The sequence below is a fragment of the Poecile atricapillus genome, chromosome Z, assembly GCF_030490865.1.
Source record: "Poecile atricapillus isolate bPoeAtr1 chromosome Z, bPoeAtr1.hap1, whole genome shotgun sequence".
Classification (NCBI taxonomy): Eukaryota; Metazoa; Chordata; class Aves; order Passeriformes; family Paridae; genus Poecile; species Poecile atricapillus.
Genome location: NC_081289.1, coordinates 144,991,680 through 145,012,241, shown reverse-complemented (window position 1 = coordinate 145,012,241; position 20,562 = coordinate 144,991,680). Strand labels below are relative to the sequence as shown.

Sequence of the window (20,562 nt, the reverse complement as noted above, 5' to 3'; positions counted from 1 at the left end):
TTTTGAGCTTCAAGTCCTCCACTCCCTAAACTCCCGCATGACCAGAAAATGTGAAGAGAGTACAGAAGAAGGAGGAATAGGTACAGAGCAGGATTTCAGTTCACCATTTAAAATTACTTTCCTTTATGGGCAGTCACATATCTGTCAATCTCCTGCAAATAAAAGTAAATCAAACCAGATTATTAGACATAATAATATGTTATTCACTGCATCCAGAGACTCAGCAACCTGCTCAGCCCTCTCTTCCAGTATTTTGCGCTCAGTGATCATAGTGTGGCTTCAAGCATTGCTCAGCTCTGCAAATATTGACTAGAAGACAGAGAAACGTTTGTAATGCTTCAAATTTTTCTAGCAGAAGCTCAGGCTCTCCATATGAACATTAAAACTACTATCAGATACAAAAGTAATTAACAACTGTTTCCCAAAGTCATACTCCACTGAGAGTCACACTAGTAACAGCTTCTTATCCACGGCTATTTTCTTCTGTTTTCTTCTAAAATGTTTCCTTACACAAGGGGAAGGCTGCTGTGAAGAAAACACTTGGCAGGTGAAAACAACACACATACAGATACAGAGAGGGAATGAGACAGCCGAATGCCTGCTCTTCAGTTATTTAAAAATAATTCCATATAATTATTAATAGGCTGGTGATAGGAGTACGAGAAAAGAAAAAGGATTGTTTGATGATGAAAATTAGCTTTTGCTCCCCTGAAAGGCAGGTTTCAAACAAGGGATAGTCAAGAGAAGCTGACACTGTCCACCCCTTTGGGGGTGAAAGATGTGTCACATCTTGGGAATTCCTTACCAGAGGCATCTCAAAATCCCTCTGAGTCTCCTGAGTTAAAGATGTTGGAAAGGGTTGTTAAAGAAATTAAAGGGTTGGAATGAAATGATCTTTAAGGTCCCTTCCAACCCAAACCATTCTGTGTTTCTATGCTGCACTGAAATTATCACAGTGCAGGCCCAAAAAACAGGCAAGAAAAAATCCAACATTTTAAGACGAACTGGTCAGAGGTGGTAAGTATTTTCTACCTCCCAAGATTACAAAGAGATCACATAATTAGGTGTAACCATCTTAGAAGTCACATATCACTCACCAGGTCTATATTTTGCATGATGTCCTGGAAGGAGGGGTGAGTCCGAAACTGCTCGAACAGATCCCGCTTGTAGAGCAGAGCATACACCAGGTTGGGGTTGTGATGGAGGGAGTTGGTCAGGCAGGAGTTGATGATCTCCAGCATCATTCGGATCACTTCCTCAATCACATTCAAGTCTTGCGCCTTTAAGAAAGGAGTAAAAGGTCAGTGTGCCCTTCTCCATTGTAAAATATAAAGTAATAAAGGCAGTGGACAGGTAATTATTATTGATAGAGCTGTTAGCCGGTAATGTCTCTACGGTGAGCAAATCTGGCATCCATGTGTCTGGAAAGGAAACTGTTTTCTCCAGAAATCACCAAAATTTTAATTGAAATGCCTCATACCAGTACTTAGCCTCTTAGCTTGATTTTCCCAATAGGAGCCATCACATAAAGCATTACTATATTATAATCAGCCAAACTCATAAAGGTTAAGTGAACAGTCTTTTCAATTCTTCCTATTCTAAGAAAAAGCACTCCAGCGTAATTTATTTATTAATTTATTACATTTTCTGTTCTGTTCCTATGCAGGAAGGAGTGATAGGGAAAAGGGAGAAAAAAGAGAAAAAGGAAAACTGACTGGATCAAACATCACTGTACCTTGAACATCTGTCACTGTTACCAGACTTTTTCCCTTTGATTATTTCAAAAAATTATTTCCTTGGCATTGAAGAACACTTGTAATAAATGAAAAAAGGAATCTCCTTTTGTAGTGCACAAAGCCTTCACACTAAGATAAACTTGTAGAGCTCTTCATTTTGTCAGCTCATTTGACAACTCAAACTTGCTAGGCTGAACAAGCTGTCTTGTGAACTCTTGCCAGATATCTGGATTACTCTCCTTGAGTTCCACATCAGGGTATCTCCAGTGTGGTTATTCTGATTGCAGAGCTGTCTGTCCTGCCTTGGAATAGGGTAAAAAAAGGGTACTTCTACCTTGTTTGTACCATTTAGTTTGTCTCAATCACATCAAACACTGGCCTGTGAGACTTTAAAGGTCTGGTAAGAATGTGAACCTTACTAAACCAGCTTGAGTTTTTCTGCTGGATATGAACAATGAAACTACCGACATTTCCTTTTGCTGACTGCCCACAAAGTTCATTTACTGAGTTATCACAAGGCACTTAAATCTTCATAAAAAGAGAGTACTTACAACAGCATTTTGTTGAGCTGTCATTCAATCTGCACACAGTTATTTTCTACTATTAAGAAGCACTGTAGGAATTGTCATGTGGCAGATGCATGGCTCTCACCAAGGCAGAAGAGAACACAGGAATCTTCATTATCCTGTTTAAACTCATGAAGAGCAAAATTCTTTGCTACCACTTTGCTCTGGCTGCTTTCCATGCAAAGCAAGGTGAATTTCTTCCTAGAAGTGTACATCACAGAATCCCAGAATGGTTTGTGTTGGAAGGGAACTTTAAGCTCACCCAGTGCCACCCCCTGCCATGGCAGGGACACCTTCCAGTGTCCCAGGCTGCTCCAAGCCCTGTCCAGCCTGGCCTTGGACACTGCAGGGATCCAGGGCCAGCCCCAGCTGCTCTGGGCACCCTGTGCCAGGGCCTGCCCACCCTCCCAGCCAGCAATTCCTTCCCAATATCCCAGCTGGGCCTGCCCTCTGGCACTGGGAAGCCATCCCTTGTCCCAAATCCCTGTCCTACATGTGCCTTTCAGAAGGCAGCACCATGCCCCTAACCTGCTTCTTCATTTCTTTTGTGACACTGAGGACCATGGAGAAGTGAGATCCCATCATTATTCCCACATTTCAGTCTCGTTATCCCCAGCACTTGTCTTCTGCATGTCCAAGGGAGATTAAGTGGAAGCTTTTTGGAGCTCTTGTTTGAAGAGGAATATTTTGTGCATGCATTCCAGTAAAATTCCTTCTTTAGCAAAGATGCCTGATGTAACAGTTATAGAGGGTTATAGATTTTTTTCTGAATGTGAGTATCTCCTATTTTTTTTTAATGACTTTGCCACCTAAATTAGCAGTGTAGTGTAGATAATGATGGCAAAAACCTTTACAAAGCTGACTGCTGTCAATGGGATCACATTCTTCTATGACAAAAATAATCTTTACTTTCAAAACGCAGGTGGTTCCTCTGCCTGTAGTTACCTAGTTATTGCGCTGTGAAACAGCATCCCAGGTAGGTGTTGTGAAGAGTACGTAATGGAAAATATTAGACTAAAATAGAAATAACTGCTTCAGCTGGGACCTGAAGAAAAATCCAGACCTAATTCACCTGGGGAATGGTGCTTGCCTATCAACTCAGATTTACTGCAGAATTTGCTTATTACAGTGTCTTTTTAAAAGCTCTGAACACTGCCATACTTCTGCCCCCAGAGCAGCAGGGTGAGCTACTGACCAAGACACTATTCTACATTACAGACTACATGACTTTCACAGAAATAGTATGATTCCAAATCAAGTGAGATCTATCCAGTTACCAGACAAGTAAAAAACCACACTACTACTTTTCAAAAACTAAATGTTTTTGAATAAAAGGTGTTCATCTAAAACTCCAGGCAAACAGCTAATTGAAACAGAAAGCATTGCTACACATTTTCCATGAGGCTGGAGACTCTGCTAGTGGCCAGCTTCAAAGAATGGAAAGGTTCAGAAATTATTGCACAGTTATTAAATTTAACATTTTTAAGAGCTGATGGACAGAATCAACCATCTGTACTTCAGCTACCACACTGCAGATGCAGAATCTGGGACCCCCATGAAGAAAAACAGGAGACATAGTGAAGATTTTTACTCAAAACTGACTACACAAGAAAGAATTTATAAGAGGAATGATCTCCATAAAAGACATAGAAGTGGCACTGAATCCCTGTATTGCACATACATTATCAGGAGAACTGTCTGCTCCTATAATTAGAGATTGAATCATTCCTAAGGGTTTAAAAGTTTTCAAAACAAAGGAAAAAACAAGCATAAATCCAAGGACAGCATTTGGATGAGACCGTGGAGAAATGCTGATAAAATGCCATGTGGTTTTGTTGTTCTGTGTCATCAGTATCAAGCTACAGCCCCACTGTGTCCAGACAGGGTATCAAGACAGGTATAAATAAAGTTACATTTACATTTTGTTATTGCAGTTTATCACCCTGTGTATTACTTTCAGAGCAGCTGAACACAGCTGAAATGCTGAATGTGTGTGGTCAAGGCAAGGACTAACACATCATCCTCAGCAGCATTGTAAGACCATTTTTCTTTTACTGAATTAGATGTTATATGAAAAGTCAAATATTGATCTGTGAAACGTAGACATGCTTCAATCTATTGAACAGTATATTTAAAGGAGAGGAGTTAAGTTTCCTGTTGCTTACAATTGACAAATTCAGTGTGGCACTCACATTTAAGATTTCTACAACATTCCTTTACAAAACAGGGCTCAGATGATGCCTTTGTCAACACTGACGTGTACCAGTCCTCCCCCACCTATTTTTTTGGTTTATTTCCATAGAAATAATTATAACCATCATTAAAAAGAAAAGTGGAAGCTAAAAGCTTGATACTGACACTGTGAGACTGAAATCATGCCTGCAAAGGGGACAGGAATGTAGGCACAGCCCTCACATTATTGTGGGTAATTCTAGGTAGTCACCTCATGTTCCGTCTCAGGAGAGAAATTAAATGTGGTGCTTTTTTGCAAAGATTCTAACTTTTAAGGCAAAATGTTTGGTCATGTTCTAGATGCACAAGGGATAAACCAGGCAGTGACAGCTAAAAGACAGCCAGGTACATATCTGGGTAGTCTTTTGTTAAAAGGAAAAAACAAGTGATCATGCCAGAGAAAAGAGAATGGAAATAAACTGAGAGGATGCAGGGGAAAACATGATGAATGAGAACATTATCTGGGGAAAAACAATTTGAATTTGATAAACACTATCAAGGAAAACACAAAAGTTCAAAGACAAGGCAAACGATGGGCAGAGCTGGATATTCCTGGATCTGACCATCTTGAATATTGTTTTCTTTACTGCAATACAATTAATAAGTAGCATAATATCCTCCTGGACAAACACTTCCACAGAATTCAATATTCACATCCTGATGTGTAAAACCACTTGAAAAATATATGGCTTTAAAATATCAAGAGAAGTCAAGCAGCCTAATCATGAAACCCCAGGCATTTGCTCATAGTTTGGTTCTTTACAGATTACCCATTAAAAAACGAATCACTGTCAGCAGAGGATGCAAAAACTCAGTGTCACCAAAAACATGTTTAATTTATGGTGCCCCGTCTCCTGGTTCCCACAATAGAACATTCTGAGTGCTCATCCTTTGAATTCAATTTGACATTGAATTTCTTTTAATTATTGTGATGATGAAAAACTGATTAAAACAGCTCTATCATGAATGAATGCAAATTTCCACCCTCTAAATGTTACCAGTTTTGAGGAGCTAAAGAGAGGCATGTCTTGTGTAATTCAGCTTAATGTTGCATAACCATTCCTCGTGGTTTGTAATGTCTAATATAAACAGAGACAAAATTATTCAGCTTTCTGTTTCCTTTCCTCCAAAGTTAGTTTGTATGGAAAATAATAGCTGGTTGAAAAATCTGAATTTTGGTGACTTGTAATGCTATGAAATGACATCAATAAGCAAAGGTGGACATGAGTTTCTCTTCCATGATGAAATTATCTCCTTGATTAGCCCACTTTTTGACTTTCAGTTCTGGGTCCAGGCAGTGACAGACTTCTTAATATTTTTCAATTTTGACTGTTAACCCAGGAAGACATGCTGCACACTCAGCCACAGCTGGCACAGGTTTATAAGAGAAGCTGTGGTTGCTCCATCCCTGGAAGTATCCAAGGCCAGGTTGGATAGCGACCCTTGCATAGTGGAAGAAGTCTCTGCCCATGGCAGGGGTGGAACAAGACCAACTCTAAGGTTCCTTCCAATCCAAACCGTTCAGAGATTATATTCCATGATTCCAAGAAGCATTAGTGAACAAACTTAAGTCTTGTACCATGTACACATGACAATTACATGCTTCAGACTGCATATTACAGATATGATTATATATTTCTTAATTGCAAGCTGAAATTCACTTAAATGCAATAATTTGGTTTTCCTCCTTTTTTCAGGATGTTCAGTAAGCCCCAATCCAAAGCAATGAATAATTGTAAGCCTAAAGAGGTCTACTTTCTAACTTTTTTAAAAATTGGAGATCTAACAGAGCAACTTTTCCTTTGTGGCAAAGCCATATGAATGGTGTTATGCACAATACGACAATGGGTACAGACACCTAGGTCACTCGTGTATACTAAAAAAAGCCACATTTCTCACTGTGCAGTCACATCACAGCAATTTTCCAGCTGAATTATACTTTCAGCCAAATAACTGCTAATTATATAGTTAGCACAATAAGCATGAAGAAGCTTATCTGCCTAAAAGAAGCAAAACCTGAGCAGGGATTGGTATGGGAGTACGCTACAACTGCAGGATGTAAGTAGGGTAAAAGAAAACAACAGGACAACACACTGTGCTGAAATCTTAATTCAAAGAAACCTGACAAAATAAAGTGGAAATGTCACATATAATTGCAGAAGAAACACTTGATGGAAATGCGGGCTGACAAAAAAAACATGTCCAAACACAATTCTGATCTTAACTGCTTATGACATTGAATGGCTTTTAGTGAGTGGAAACTTGCTGCCAGCAATAAAATGCTTTGACATTTGAGTTTTCAAAAGTGCAAGTTGCTTTGTGTCAAAGCTTGGTGGCTTGAGCTCATTCTGACCAACACTGCTGGTCCCTCTCCAGCAGAGCCAGGAGTGTACACAGTGTGCAAAAGCTGTGAAGCAGCTACTTGAAACAGCTGGACATGATGTAATAGTTTCCTTCCCAGGAACTCCACAATTCACAGAAGGAAAACCATCTCAGACTCATCACTCTCTCTGCTAGTTATGAGTCCCCCTTAAGGACATCTGCTCCCTTTGCCTCTCTTTGCAACCTGGGGTGTTTTGGGTTGGGAGAGACATTAAAGCTCATCCAGTGCCACCCCTGCTATGGGCAGGGACACCTTCCAGTGTCCCAGGCTGCTCCAAGCCCTGTCCAGCCTGGCCTTGGACACTGCAGGGATCCAGGGCCAGCCCCAGCTGCTCTGGGCACCCTGTGCCAGGGCCTGCCCACCCTCCCAGCCAGCAATTCCTTCCCAATATCCCAGCTGGGCCTGCCCTCTGGCACTGGGAAGCCATTGCCTGGCTGCTGTCCCTGCAGGCCTTGTCCCCAGTCCCTGGGCAGCTCTCCTGGAGCCCCTTTAGGCCCTGGAATGTCAGGGAGGGCTGGACCATGTCTGTGTTGCTGCATCCATACTGTGGAACCCCCATCATCTTCAGCGTGGAGGCTGAAGGCCTCATACAGATGTAAGAATAGAGAAAAGGTGAGGGTGGAGGTTGCACAGGCAACTGTAATTATGGCTGTTCTCTGTGCTGAGCCCCTGTCCATGATGACTCACTATAGCTCCTCATCTGTAATATTTTCAGTGAGATTCAACAATTTGCGAACATAAATTATAAAAAATTACAGTCATAAACAACAACTTCCTTCATGACGCAGATATGACTATAAAGGCAATTTTGTCAGCAATGGGAAAAAAAAAAAAAGCATACATACCCTGCACAATTAACAGACATCAAAAGGACTAAGAATGCCAAATTAACCCCAAACAGACAAGTTTTGCAATTCTTTTTTACCAGGGAGAAACTGGCAGGAAAGATTTGGTAAACTGTTCCAGATCCATAAGCCGCAGCCACACAAAGTATAGCTGAACAATTTCAGTTCATTTTACATCACTTTTTTTTTTTCCCATCTGGCTTTGTACATGCTAAAGAATACTTCAATGAATTATGCTTTTCAACATTCAGTAGTTATTACTTCTATCTGTAATTCCCGATACCAGGGTGGTATTCCTCAATCTTTTATGAAGAATAGGTAACAGCCACTCCAGAGAATTTCACCTTGATAACATAATTTATCAGCATCCACAACTGTAATGATGCAAATTTTCTTTTTGTCTTTATAGGGGAATAGCTATAGTTAAATATTTTCAAATAATTTATTTTATTTTTAGTTAGTTTAAGAGAAGCATATGTATCTTGTTTGTATTAGCTTTGGGGAGCTTCCAAGAGAGCTGTCTGAATTTCCTGCACTTTCAGCAGAAAATAAAACCTTCAACAAAATAAACTTGCTCTGCCAAAGGAGTGGAAGAACGGAGAGGAATGAAGGAAGCTCACAAGAAAGCTGTTCTTGCCCTCAGTGAGCAAAGCAACTTCAAAGCCAAGCCTTTGGTGACCAGAATCTTATCTTTATCTCTTTTACTGGCAATACTCTTTGGCTGTTCTATGTCAAGCTCAGACAACTTTTGGTAAAGTAGGTATTACATGAAAAAATGCAGGGCCTATAGTGATTATAACCTCAATAATTAACCCTGGCATCTCTGATCACTGCTTAGAAGTGAAAGCAGAGCTGTCACACCAGAGCAAAGTTTGTTGCCAGACACTTAGCTGAATAAACTGTCCATCCTGACACTCCTCTACTTTCCCAAGTAACTGGCAAGCTGAGAGTGCAGGTTTTCAGCCACGCTGAGTCAGCCCATGCAGGAGCACATTTCCCATGAGGAACATGGTGTTTCCAGCCTGTATCCAATGCCAACACCCACCACAGCCACGACAAGGAAGAAGGACTGGAGGAAATGCCATAGTGTGTCCTGTCCTAGAGAAAAGGCCCAGGAGCAGTCTGCTCCAAGGGAAAACACATCACAGGACACCTACCAAGGAAGCAAGCCCAACTGCTTTCATGCTCCTAAACCCTGTTTTCACAACTTGCACTGGCCCAGGAAATAATGAACCATTTCTGAGGATGTGAATATAACCCAGGGAAGGTGCAGATGCTTCACTGGTACTTCTTACATGACTTCACTGTACTGTGTTTATTATCCAGCTGACCTACCGCTAATCCACAGCTCATCTCCTGCTCACCCCTTCACCTTCATCTCTTATTCTATCCATGCCCTTCCTGCCTTTGCATTTCCAATCCTAAACCACTTCACTTCAAAATATTTTAACCTATCTTCCACCTCCTTCAGAGTCAGGCTCCAGAATCAATCAAAAATTTTCTATAAAATTGTCCAGATTCCCTCAATGTTTTCCTCATTCTTGGTGATGTTTCACTCTCATAGCCTTGTGTCCTTTTTACCTGTTTACTGAGGATTTTGCAATTCCCAGAATCACAGAATCCCAAAATGGTTTGGTTTGGAAGGCTTATCAGCAGGGAAACCTTCCACTAGACCTGTCTGGTCCAAGCCTCCCCATTAATCAAATCAAATAAAATTATTTTCATCCCAACTAGCTTAGAAAAAGTAAATTACTTTGGAAGACATCTACTCAGGTCAAGCTTCAGAGGCTGGTCTAAGCACCCCAAGAAGCTGCAGCATAAGGGGATCCACCACAATCTCCAAAATACCTGACAGTCATCAGCTGGGAACTCAAACATTCACAAGACGGTATTTTCAAACCACGCAGAACAATGACAACAGAAAGCAAACAGTATTTAGTAAAACTAAAATCATTGTCTTAGATCCCACAAAAACTGGGAAGCAACTGCTACTAGAAGATGACAACATTCCTACTATGAAAATGAAAACCGTGAATTTGTATTTAGTCATACTGTGCTTGAAATACTAATGAGGTTTTCTTGCTGTTGAAAGGAAAGGAAGATTTCTCCATTTCTCCGTGAAACTAAGCAGTATCCCTTAGAGGTATGGGAAGATTTTGTTTAGTTTGACTGGTAGAACAGGAAAGAACAAGTTGCATACACAACCCCAACTCCACCATACAAAGGTAAACAGATCATCATCATACAGGCTTTAATTAACAGAACCAATCTACCTTGAGGAGAGTTCGAGGACTTTACAGACATTTCTCAAGTGAAAAAGTTTCTGATTCCAGCTCTACACATTCATCTTACCTGCAAAATGTCACCAGCAAGACTTTGGAGAAGTAGCAATAAGTGCTACAAGAACTGAAACCTTGCTGACTATCATTGAATGATAACCATCACAGGACGGTTTGGGTTGGAAGGGAGAGAGACCACCTTGTTCCAACCCCCTGGCAATGGGCAGGGACACCTTCCAGTGTCCCAGGCTGCTCCAAGCCCTGTCCAGCCTGGCCTTGGACACTGCAGGGATCCAGGGCCAGCCCCAGCTGCTCTGGGCACCCTGTGCCAGGGCCTGCCCACCCTCCCAGCCAGCAATTCCTTCCCAATATCCCAGCTGGGCCTGCCCTCTGGCACTGGGAAGCCATTCCCCCTTGTCCTGTGACTCCTTTCTCTTGTAAAACATCCCTTTCCACTTCCTTGTAGGCTCCCATCAGGAGCAATGCAATTTGTCTATATAAGACAAAGTTTCCAATTCATGTATTAAACCTAACCGTAGTATTAATAGCAATGTAAGTAGTGCTTAATTAAATTTGTAAATAGTATAAGTAACTTAAAATATAAAACTTTAAAACTTAAAGTATATCTTAGAGATAGTTTCTGGTGACCCTCTTTAAAGCAAGCAAGTGGGTCTCCAAAAAGAAATAAATGAAACAATTTTGTAGGAAGATACAGCTCTACACAGGCATTCATTTTTTGTGTTTCACTTTATAGTTAACTCCAGATTTAAGCACCCTTACCATATTTTAATTATTTTTTGAAATGGGCTCTTATTCTTTTTATCCTACATGATGTTAACTGAAGTACAGAAACCCATATTTTTATCATGAAGAAAAGTAAGAGGGCAAAACCTTCCATCTTCTGAATGGCCGGAAAAAACCACCAATTAGCAGTTTAAACCAAACAGTTTTCTTCATGTTTTCCTTCACATCCCCCAAACTTTACTACATACAATACACTACAGTTGCAGGAATGTAATTTATCCACCAGTACCCCATCACCCCAGTATCATGTCTGATTATATTATCAAATATTTTCTTCATCCTTGATATTATGCTTAACAGTAACAACTGTGACACTCTCCGCAAAAGTATATATACAACTATTAGCATATTCCCTGTGAACTACCTGCTGTCACTTGAGAAAATCACTCAGTAATTACAGATTACACCAATCCTGCGGTCAGCTCTGGGCCCCTCAGCACAGGAGAGACACCGAGGGGCTGGAGCGTGTCCAGGGCAGGGAACGGAGCTGGGGAAGGGGCTGGAGCCCCAGGAGCGGCTGAGGGAGCTGGGAAAGGGGCTCAGCCTGGAGAAAAGGAGGCTCAGGGGGCCCTTGTGGCTCTGCACAAGTCCCTGGCAGGAGGGGACAGCCGGGGGGGTCGGGCTGTGCTGCCAGGGAACAGGGACAGGAGGAGAGGGAACGGCCTCAGGCTGGGCCAGGGCAGGGACAGGGGGGATCAGGGAAAATTTCTTTCATAGAATGGCTGTCCAGCCCTGGCAGAGCTGCCCAGAGTGGAGTCCCCATCCCTGGAAGGATTTAAAAGCTGTGTGGATGTGGCACTTGGGGACATGGGTTAGTGGTAGCCTTGGCAGTGCTGAGGAAATGTTTGGACTCAATGACTTTTCCAACCCAAACTCGAGAGGGATTTTCCAGAGCAAATAATCCTACAATTCTATAATTCTGCAGACCCACCTTCAGTGTCTAAGCAATTTTAACTGAAATGGTATTAAAACAAATGGAATATATACTGATCACTGACTAAAGCTGTCAACTTCACAGAAGCTGAATTCATAATTCTCATCTGCTTCCTCACTGATCAGATCCTGTGGTTTAGCATCTGCTACGACACAGCAAAACCATCAATACTTTGGAACTGTTCTTTCCCACTGAACGTACCAATCTGAAAGTACCAACCTGAATAATTTTGACCCCATCTAAGAAAAAAAAGTTCACACACAAGACTGTAATCTGAGTCCTCAATACAAAGACAGACTGAAGTTTCCATGATTTCCATACTATCCAATCAGAAGATTTTCCAGTCCTGATGATGCACAGGATGTCAGTGGGAAAAGTCAGGACTTCTTTCTACCCAGCAGCCAAAAGATTCCGTATTCCTGCCCTCAGGGTGACCATTGCTATTGAAATTTCTGTGGGAGGCATAAGAAAGTCAGAAGGGGTTCACAGAGCAGACATATCCACCATTACAATTCAGGGAATGCCAAGGAGGCAAGGGAATGGTGTTGCTGCTAAGGCCACACCCTGCCCCTGCTTCCACAGAGCAAGACTCCTGCTCTGCTCAAATACCAAAAATCACTGCAGAGGGAAACTGAGATGAGTAACACAACTGTAGAAAATCAACACAAAACAGAAAAAAACTCCTCTTGACTGCTTCATGACAATATTAGGCATGTTTAAAAACAGTAATTACAAAAGAGGTTGATTTAACCTGTTGCTGTTCATATAGAAGGTTACAGTGTGCACATAGGAAAGTTTTTATGATGGTTCAGTATCAAACAGCAGCAGTGCATGACAGAAAATGTCAGGTCCCAGACAGCAGACAGCCGACAAGGAGTTATGGCATGAGATCCCCAAACTGCTGTGAGGAGGAATACACTGCTTTACATCCATCATCTTATACCAGAGCTGAAGATAAATCATGGAAAATGCTTTTATTTCTTATGATACATTAAAAAATAGCAGCATCATTAAAGAAGTAATTTTTTATGACACCACTCAGCACACATACTATATTCACTCTTTCAGTAGTGTTAAAGACGTGTGAAGTCTATCAGAAAAATCACATTATTGAGCTCTGAAGTGATTTTAAGTATAAAGGAGGTAAGTTCTTCTAGAAGATTAGAAAATATAAGAAAGTGGTTTTGTTTTCCTCTACCTTACCAATTCTTCCAAACTAGACACTGCCAGTAAAAGTATTATTTATCCTATTAACCTGGGCCCAAAAAACCTCCATGAACAAATTTCAGGAACTGCACTCTCTAGCAGAATAAAATGGAAATTGTAAGTAGATGAGAAACAGCCTTCTGCAAGCTGACAGCAAACAAACCAAATAAATGGGGTAACTTTTAGATTAAATCTCTTTTCACTACATTCCATCTTATTTTTGAAAGACATTTGGACACAAAGACACTGCATCAGTTCTGATAAACACAGAACTTGCTGACCACTGCTCTGCTGAATGTTCTGGAAGCACAGAGCAACTGCAGCCTGAATGCCAAAAAACGAACCTTTAACTGAGATGTAGAAAACCCAAAACTCACAGAAAATAATTGTGGAAGTCTGTGTACACAGGCACTTGTTCCAAAATGAACTATGAGCAACAGATGGTATTTTCTCAAATTCTGTGGCAAAGTGCTCTTGATAGAAATATGTAAAAACTGCATTATCCAACTAAATAAAATTTCCTGAAGTATTTATGAAGTCTTGTCTATTTTGGGACCAAAGTTAATTTTGTGTAGCCTCGTTCATAAGGCACAACAGTGACAGACTGGGACAAGATGAGAGATTACTGCTGAAAGACAGTGAACTACCTGGGTATGTTGTACATCCATCCCAGAGTCCCTCAACTTTTCCTCACCAAAATCCTGTTTGTCATTATAACTGGTTACCTACAATTTACACTAAGTTTTCTAACAAATTTTAATTAACCTACCACATGTGAAGATGACTAATTTATTGCAGAAAAATAATTTTATGTATCAGAAAAATTCCATCACGCTTTTTCCCATGGGAATGTAACATGACTCTTCCTATTGACTCAATTTATCAAAATCTAGAAGATTAGTGTTGGAATGGGAAAACTTGTCGTTATTTGTTCAGATAACTTTTTTTGGCTGCACTGAGTAAGCATCTGATTTCTCTGCGAGTGCTACAAATTATCTGCTGGTGAGTAGATAAAAGACCTGCCTTTGGGAACTGCAACATCCATTTTCTCCTCAGTTTATCTGGGGAGAACAGATATACTTCAGATAATGAGTCCTATTGCAGTGAATAAAGCAAATTGAACCTGCAATGTTACAATACATCTTATTTTCTCTAGAACAGGATGGCTGGTTTTTGTTATTAGCCAACATTATCTTTGAGGTCAAGGGTTTGGTTAGCACAAACACAAATGCTGGAGTAGAATAGGCTCTGTACACACCGTACCAGCTTGATAGCAACAAAAAAATTGCATTGGAACACAGTGTCTTTAGAGAATATGTAATTCAGTAGTGGACCACAGCTCACACAGCTTGGGCTCCAGACTGAATATGAACAAGAGCAGCTCTGGAAGAGCTCCACCACATTCCAGTAACATATCTGAAGGGCAATTGGAAAAAAAAAAAAAAAAAAAAAAAGGTATCTTACGTGTCTCAACTTTGTTTCAGAGAAGTGAAGGCAATCAGACATCTCCCAAAAGTGCTGGGGATAACAAATACAGGAGGATTAAACAATGGCAATGTACTAAAGGCTTGTCTCCCCAGAGTCTTCTCTTCCCCAGGCTGAACACCCCTGTTTCCCTGCCTCCAACTCAGAGATTGTTAAGAATTGCTGCGTTTTGTCCAAACTCTGGGTTATTGTTTCTATAATTAACCAATTCTGTGGAATAATTCCTATTAATAAAAGCTGATTTAGCATATGAAATATACAATGTATTCCACTAATTCACTTAGCTCCTAATAAACAAAGAAATGAGAAAATTAGGAGAAATAGCTGGTTACATGAAAGGGAATTTAAAGTTTTATCTTTTCAGTTACACCTGTGAAAAACATTAAGGTTTATACAATTCAACAAAAATGAGTAACAGACACTTATAAATTTTTAAATTCTTCTAAATACATTCTCTACATTTTCTGAGAGGTGTTTCAGAAAGATATCTCAGAGAGAACAAGAATCCACTCCTGTCAATGGGGATAAATAAAGTGTAAATGCTTCCTTCCACATTTCTTTAATGCTGTTTTCAGGCCTAGCGATGAGGAAATAAGTTTTCAATAAGTAGCTTATTTTGCTCCATGTCATACTTCATATGAAGAAGAGAGGAGCCACCCCTTTTTCAAAACCCACTTTTGGTTTTGAATTTCTGTCAATATTAACAATTTTTCTTCTCCAAACCTTTTTCGTATTCACTTCATACCAAGACTGTCTTTTAATATGGTTGACTCATTCCCTTTAAAATACTCTCCTTTCCTTCATCCCATCATTCAGTCTCCTGGCCACCCACACTGCCAATCAGCAGCAGTTGCGTAACATTTTAAGTAATATTAACAACAGCCACCAGTGGGAGAATTGCCCTCAGCACGACACTGTGAAATGCTGCTCAGAGGGACAAGACCTCTCCAAGAAGATAAATTGTAAACTGATGAGATTAACTTGCTTCAGTAACATGGACGCAACTTGGAATAAATGTGGCTCTGTAGAGGCAGAAAAACGGTCCTGTTTCAACATTTTACAGAATTACAGAATTGTTTGGGTTGGAAACCCCTCCAAAATTGAGTCCAGCCATTCCCCAGCACTGCCCAGGATACCACTGGCCCCATGTCCCCAAGTGACACATCCACATGGCTTTTAAACCCTTCCATGAATTTGGGACTCACCATAAGCTGTGCCAGAGCTTGACAGCCCCTTCCATTGCGTAATTTTCCCCAATTCCCACCCTGTCTCACCCCTGGCCCAGCCTGAGGCCGTTCCCTCTCCTCCTGTCCCTGTTCCCTGGCAGCACAGCCCGACCCCCCCGGCTGTCCCCTCCTGCCAGGGACTTGTGCAGAGCCACAAGGGCCCCCTGAGCCTCCTTTTCTCCAGGCTGAGCCCCTTTCCCAGCTCCCTCAGCCGCTCCTGGGGCTCCAGCCCCTTCCCCAGCTCCGTTCCCTGCCCTGGACACGCTCCAGCCCCTCGGTGTCTCTCCTGTGCTGAGGGGCCCAGAGCCGGACACAGCATTTGAGGTGTGGATGCTTCAGTTCAGACAGATTTAAGCAGCATCTCCAGAGGTGAACAACTTCTTCCAGTGTTTTATCCAATGTGAAGCTCACCATCTTCCTCTATGTAGCATGATTTTCAAGATCACTGGGTTTTGGTTTACTCTGTTATTTTCTTTGTCTTTCCAGTGCCAAATCACAGATATTTGCAATGAAAGAATCTAAAGATCTTTGTTTACATTTCAAATAACTTCTTAGTACCCTTTGATAGAAATGGATGGCTTTTCTTAAACAATAACTGAAAATGTACAAAAACCTCACTTGTTAGTCTGTAAATGTCCCTGTAAAATATGAAGAGGAGAAATTGGAAATGGAAGGTACAACATGTTCCGCCAATATCTCATAGAGAAAAAGCAGCACATAGAAATTCCAATTCCAATTAGATATTTAGTACCAAACAGCCTAAAAGGTTTGGTACATACTTTCTTCCTCATCCATTTCCTCTACTTTATATGGCTGCATGTTTAAAAAAACAATTACTGGGATGTTTATAACATATGGTCACATACTTATGGTTTTTAAGCACTACATTTTTCAATCAAAACCCTGCGTTAGGAACACCAGAAAATTGTTTTAATGCATTGTTGAAATAGATTGTTGTTATAAAAATAAATCCTACTCTTTGGAGAGCTACTGCATTAGGTTGTTCTGTTTGTCTGTGGATGTCTGATCAAGATGAACCATCCAGGTGAATAATTGGTTTCTGAGAAACCCTGAACAACCCACTCATGTGAAAGTGGCAGCAGGAAAAGCATCTAATGACCAAATCAGCAAAGAAGGGTTCTTTGGGGATCAGTACTGTTCCTTTTTTCCATCCAAACACTTCAATACTTACCATTAGTCTGAATAAAACAAATGTTGGTTTACATGGCAGTAATAAACAGTTTTATAGAGAGGCTTGTGAGGGCTTTATCTTAATAATGTATCACATTTTCTAGCTACAGCTATGCCTAAGACCCTTCTAAAATCCCAGCATTCCCAGGCTTCCAGTTCTCTCAAATGCAACCTAATTAGTTGTGCAGCAGAAAAATTAGCATACAAAATTCTCCTGCTTAACTTATGGAGGTGCAAAGAAACCCCAAGATCTCATCCATTTACAAGACAAGCTCTTACAACTTCTTCAGTTGAATCATCTTCTCTGAGCAGTCTTCTCAAAAAACATAGGTTTTGAGTACAGAATTTGAACAAATGCCATCATTTATACCCTTTACTGCAAAATGATGACAACGTTCTAAAGCCCTAGAACTATTAAAGAAGAATTAGTAAAGAATTATTATGTTCATGTTTGGTTTACTTCAAATGTTCCTAACAACCAAAACAAGGGGTTTTGAAATTACTTTAGCAGGTGCTTGCACTGCTAATGTTAGAAGTTTTACTTATTTGTTCTCTTGCCTCATAAACCTGAAGAATGAAAGATTTCCAATCAGATGATCGTAAGATGCTGCTGCCACAGTAAATGTTCTTTCAAAACAAATGAGTTTTCATCCTTGCTTTCCAAAATAATGAGAATTTCTAAGTGAAATAAGGCTTAACACCATCTATGTAACATTAAGAGGAGACACCAGTGACACTTTTGTTGAAGTCCTGGGTGATAAAAGACCATCACCTTTTTGAAGAGCATCATCTTGATGTTCTTCAATGTATTTGTCTAAAAATCTTTCAACCACAAGCAATGTATTTGTAAAGACACAACAATGCAAAAACCAGCTGCAAATAGTGATTAGTATTTCATAGTAATACACAGAAGTTTAAACAGACTGAACTTCACCAACATCTTTTTCACAAGATTTTAGGATAGTTCTTCTGTTTAGGGATAATTTATGCAGCATTTTGTCACGAAAGTTTCAATTCATTTAAAGGAAAGAACTGATTAAGAATTCAGACAGAACTGCAGAATTCAGCTAATGCTCAATAGAAAAGCTTGCTTTAGATTTGGGTTAGGTTGGTTATTTCAGTCTATTCTGAAATAGCTATTTTTTGGTGATATAAAAATAGGGGGATTAGGTAGGAGTAATATTCTATAAAATATAATTTATCTGGAGGAGGGTATGACTAATATTTAGAAAAAGTATTTATAGGCCCTCTGCTCAATACTGGAGACAGGCAAACCCTAGAATAACCTGATATTGAAAACGTTACTTCATCAGCCATCAAGTCAGAGTAATCAAAAAGAAGGTATTATAGGGCAAAACAAGGTGACTTTCCCATTAAGTGCAACTTAAACAGCTAGAATCCACATACCATACAAAACCCACCCAGTACTATATTGCTTTACCATATGCTTTCAGTAAATAACACCCTAATAAAGTTTTTCTTGTATAATCACATTTTAAGTTTATTCTTCTAGACAACATGAGAAACTAAAAATGCACACACAAAAAAAGGAAGCTTTTTAGACCATTACTGATGCGTGGCTAAGGCATTGAAAAAAAAAATCTTACTGGGTTTCTTGATGACATTTTGGAATGGCAGAAAATAGAGACAAAAAAAAACCACTGAAGAGACCTAGACACTGCTTTGAGTGGTAAGTAGGTGGTTTCTGAATTTTAAAGAAAGATTTTGACAAAAAAAACCAAACCCAACAAAACAAAACTACCTTAGCTTTTTTCCTCACTCAAGTATTTGTCAAATATGGACATATCTCAGAAGTCTTGATTTAATTTGGCAAAATTCTCCCATTCTGCCAACAGTGTATCCAGTTCTACATATTTTATGTGTTCTTAGCAGTTACCACTGACTACCAGCTGAACAACATTAACTGCATCACACTAACTCTATTATGGGGGAGCAGTTTATTTGGAAGCAGGTTTAATTTCATTTCTGCATCATTACTGGAGTCATCAGATGATTGTGGGGAAGACTTCCCATTTCTTTGTGATAGTACACGTTTACAGAAGAACACTTCTATGTGATGGCAGAGCTCTGCATTAAACTATTCTTTAGATAATTAAAAAAATCAGATAGAGCTGCAGGATACCTAATGTAATATTAGATATGCAAGCACAGAACAAATGATTCACAGAATCATATAATCCTAGAATGATTTGGGCTGGAAAGGCATATAGATTGTCTCATTCTAACCCCCAAAACATCACAACATTCATTTAGGGTTCAAACTGAAGGAAATATTTGTTTTCTACATATTGGATTAGAAATTCTCTGCATGTAACTGAATCTAGAACATTGATAGATTTTAGATCTGTTCCATTATGTTTAAAAGACAGAAGATACTGCAGTTCATGGGCCTGATTTTACTACTCTTTAGCAATTTCAACTTTCTAGGATAAATACAGAGCTCTTAATTATAACAGACAATTTCTTCTCAGGAAGTAAATGACACAGGAACTTTTTTACATCTATTGATGTGTGGGGGAGACTGGGCTGGTTCTCTCTTGAGGAAACTCAAACGAAGGACTATTTATGAAGCACTTGGAGTTTTGAATATAATCAAATGTAATAACAAGGTATAAGCTCCCACCCCCCCAAATTTCTTTTTTGTTGAAACCACTTTTGTAATACTGCTTTTTAATAACCCCCATAATGGCCAAATTAGAGGGACCCCAACTGAAGTCATTCATCCCACATAAAACAAACATTGCTTTTTCTTCTTAGCTTTGTTTTACAGGCTACATTACTTCCAGATGACGCTTGAGGGGCCTAGGAGTTTCAAGAGTTAGATGGTTAAACAGACAGCTGCTTTCTATTTACCATATAAATCAGGGAAAAATCAAAGAAGAATCTAAATATTGGAATTCATTTAGCTCATTATGGAGCACAAACTGAGGGGGAAAAGAAAATAATACAGAAATCTCGCCATCCAGATGCAAAGTTTAATTCTGGTTATCAAGATGAGAGAAAAACTCATCAACATTTGCAGAATTCCAGCCCTCCACGAAAGCCAGCTCTGAACAGTGGATAAATTTACTGGATTGGGAAGGAGTCAGGAGAAGTCAGCTCTGGTTGGGAACTCTCCCAGTACCACCAGGCTTTGCTACTGCAGACTTTACATATCTAACTGTATATTAAAACATGTATTTTTATACATATACATGCACACACAGAGCTCACTGCATTTGTATTTTTTACAGTTTTCCCTTTGAACTGACAACATGCTTTCATTCCTGTACTAAATATCCCAAAAACCCAACAGATTTTGGACAGAGAATTAAAGCATAATTATCTATATATTGATTAATGTATGTATTACTATGAAAAGTTCAATATTACACTACAAGGTTTCTATCCCAAATTTCATCCACCACTTAAGTGCTGTTTAAATGACAGTGCTGTGTATTAAATAACTGAATATGCTGTCACTAAGTGGGATTATTTTTAGGATTTTTCCTAACACATTTAAGCTTCATCTGGCTGGAATTTAAGACCCAAAATTTAGGAGGTAAGTGATGATGTCTGCCAAACTACGTGAATCTAATACTATACCTACATTTGATTTTTAATTTCCTGAATTATTGCATAAAGGAAACTTTTTTTTCTTACATCAGCAAGAAA

General features: G+C 39.7%; 1 protein-coding gene across 5 annotated transcripts in view; it reads right to left on the bottom strand.

The window, feature by feature from the left end:
• Positions 1-20,562, bottom strand: part of DYM (dymeclin) — a 211,596-nt gene that overhangs the window by 41,413 nt on the left and 149,621 nt on the right. For 3 of the 5 annotated variants that reach the window (XM_058827192.1, XM_058827193.1, XM_058827195.1), the window contains 2 exons: positions 14,450-14,503; positions 1,098-1,280 (listed from right to left, as the gene is read on the bottom strand). In XM_058827192.1, coding sequence (XP_058683175.1) covers positions 1,098-1,280; positions 14,450-14,503 — 237 coding nt within the window. The remainder of the gene's footprint in view (positions 1-1,097; positions 1,281-14,449; positions 14,504-20,562) is intronic. The other 2 variants (XM_058827194.1, XM_058827196.1) reach the window with 1 other exon arrangement.